The sequence below is a fragment of the Lotus japonicus genome, chromosome 1 (assembly GCF_012489685.1).
Source record: "Lotus japonicus ecotype B-129 chromosome 1, LjGifu_v1.2".
Taxonomy (NCBI): domain Eukaryota; kingdom Viridiplantae; phylum Streptophyta; class Magnoliopsida; order Fabales; family Fabaceae; genus Lotus; species Lotus japonicus.
The window spans coordinates 13,342,512-13,345,382 of NC_080041.1; the positions used below are offsets into that span (position 1 = coordinate 13,342,512).

Below are 2,871 nucleotides of genomic sequence, written 5' to 3' on the forward strand. Positions count from 1 at the left end.
ACTGCAAAGTATCTAAGCATAAAAGGATGAGGAATTGGGCCAGATTGTGTTTGAGGTTCCTCATAGATTCATGCACAACGAATAATAAAAGGATGCTAGGCCCGATAAATGTGGGAGATTTTTATTTGGTCCATAAAACTTATTCATAAAAACTAAACTGATGAAATATATATTTAAATTGTAGTTTATTTTGCTCTAACTTTATTAATTCTATTTTAGTTTGTTATATTTAGTTTCTAGAACCATCATTGATCAAGCGAATGAAAATAAGGGGCTGATATTCATTCCATACAAGTGTGTTTGTTTGTTTGTTAGTTTCTTTAACCTTGATATGATGATCTTTATCGGGTAGGGTAGCTTTGTTACAACTCAATTTAATATATCTTAGAATTAATTTTGAGATTTTTTTTCTTTGTTGGCTTGATTTCTATCTTTAACCCAAATCTAACTCGAACGGATTTCAATGGTGAGGAGGTGCGATTGTGGTGGTGAGGAGGTGCGATTGTGGTGACGACCTGCGATTGCGATTGTGATCGCGTTTGTGAGCGACAGAGAGCGATAGAGATGGCGACGGATTCGAAGAAGAAAGGTGTGTCGAAGAAGACCCCTCCAAGGCAAAAGAAGACCCCTCCAAGGCAAAAGAGGAACACTCCGACAAAAGAGAAAGAGAAGGTGGTCCCAGAGAAAAGGCCTTCAAGCTGTGACTTTTGGTTTTCTGGAACTGATTTGCCCTCTCACTATGTTTCGAGGTACCTTTTTTATTGATGTCTCAGTCTTGTGAACCCTAAAGGTGAAAAGTTTGGAGATGTTGCATGGTGCAAGTATGGAGCAATACAGTCATCTGAGGCAGTATGCTGCTGAATTGCTGAGAAGCAATCCTGGGTCCACAGTCATTATAAAATCAGCAGTGGGAGTACATGGGCCAGTCTTTGAGAGGATCTATGTCTGCTTTGAAGCTACTAAGACTGCATTTGCCAAGCATTGTAGACCCTTAATTGGGTTGGATGGCTGCTTTCTTAAGGGATTGTATGGTGGTCAACTTCTCTCAGCTGTAGGCAAAGATGGAAACAACCAAATGTTTCCAATAGCATTTGCAGTAGTGGAAGCTGAAACTAAGGATTCCTGGACTTGGTTCTTGAACATTCTTCTACATGATATGAATAGTGTTAAACCTCAAAATTGGGCATTCATCTCTGACCAGCAAAAAGTAATTGGTTCTTTACCTCTAGTCTTATTTAAATTTAGCCTTTAGTTTTATTGTGTGTTTTGTTGATTAAATTTATTTTATTGTTAGGGATTGGTGCCTGCTATTGCTGAACTGAGTCAAGATACTGAACACAGATTGTGTGTCAAACACTTATACAGTAATTTTAGGAAGAGGTTCCCAAGAGAAGAGTTGAAGAATGCTTTATGGGCTGCTGCAAGGGCTAGCACAGAACCACAATGGAAAAATGCTATGGACAACATGAAAGAGTTGAATCAAGATGCTTGGCTGGAAATGATGCATGTATGTTGGTAAATCCGCAAGTGTACGAATCCACCCTGTTTTAAATATCGAACCACAGGGATTGTGAGTGAATAGATTCGGTTCAAGCTTTGAGTTTGAAGGTTTGTTTTATTGAGACAAACATATGTCGAAGTAGTAATAAGGAAAAAGAAAATATAAATTCAGAAATGAAACAGAAAATGAAAAGAAAGAATGATTTACTTAGGGTTCTTGCTCAACTAATCAATTCAAGCACATCATTCTAAGCACATGTTCTCATGAATCTCTCCTTGATGTTATAGCCTAAGCAACTACCTATCGATGCCTCGCATAGATAATTCTTTCAAACCAAAAGATAAGCCCAATTCCTTGTGTACTTAAACATTTGTTTGAAGCATAAAGATTATAAAGTTCAGGCCAACAAACCCCAACCCTTCCTCTATTCCTAGGAGCAAGTATAGAAGAGGTAATCCCATAACAAGTCCCTAATCTATAACAAACTTCCGTTCTGTTATAGAAAAACATAAAGCTAGCACATGTTCTAACTTGAAACATAAAGCATGGATATGAGATTCAAGGAAAGAAGAAGAACATGTGGGAAATAACTTAAGATTATAACTTAAAAGGAAAAGTCTTACAAGAAAACCAAAGTAAAAGAAGAGAGATTAGCCAAGCATGGCAAGAGGCTAAGAACCTTGAACACAAGCTTGGAAGCCTTCTCTCACTCTCTTAGATGATTCTCTACCTCTGAATTTTACAAAGTATCAAAAGATATCCAAGAATCCAAAAGAAAATGACTAAAATCCTATTTATAGGCAAAAATCACGAGTTTGGGCTGTTCCGGGCGCTCATGAGCGCCAATTCAGAGCGTCTGAGCGCCAATTCCATCCTGAAAATGAGCCTCTGGAAGGTAATTGGTGTAACACCCCGTTTTTAATTAAAATAATGTTGGTATTTTATTTTAATTAAGATTATATTGTATGGTGGTTTAATAGGTGATATAATAATACTTTAATGAAATAAAATATTTTTTTGTGTGATGCTGGGTGTGTTTTATGAAATGGAAGAGAGCTAGGGGGTGAAAGTTAGGATTAAAAATAGAGACAAGAACTAGGAGAGATTTTAGGATTTTTAGTTTAGCCCTTGAGGAATTAGGTTTAGATGGTTTAATAAGGATGGGGAAGCAGCTAAAGAAAAAAAAAATAAGAAAGAAGAGGACGCGTGAAAGAAGGAGAAAAAAAAAGAAGAAGAAGGCTGTGCGTGAAGTAGCAGGAAGAGAGGGAGAGCGGATCGGCTTCGGAGAATTCGATCGGGAATGGGGAGCTGCACTCAATCCAAAGGTAAGGGTGGGATTTTGAGTTTCTAATGGAATTATGGTGAATGAT

The 2,871-nt window shown here is 37.5% G+C and overlaps 1 protein-coding gene across 1 annotated transcript; it reads left to right on the forward strand.

The window, feature by feature from the left end:
• The first annotated feature begins 564 nt into the window (after positions 1-564).
• Positions 565-1,519, forward strand: LOC130727535 (uncharacterized). The gene is made up of 3 exons (XM_057578692.1): positions 565-749; positions 838-1,207; positions 1,295-1,519. Exons 1-3 carry the CDS (start codon positions 565-567, stop codon positions 1,517-1,519), a joined length of 780 nt encoding a protein of 259 aa, XP_057434675.1.
• The last annotated feature ends 1,352 nt before the right edge of the window (positions 1,520-2,871 follow it).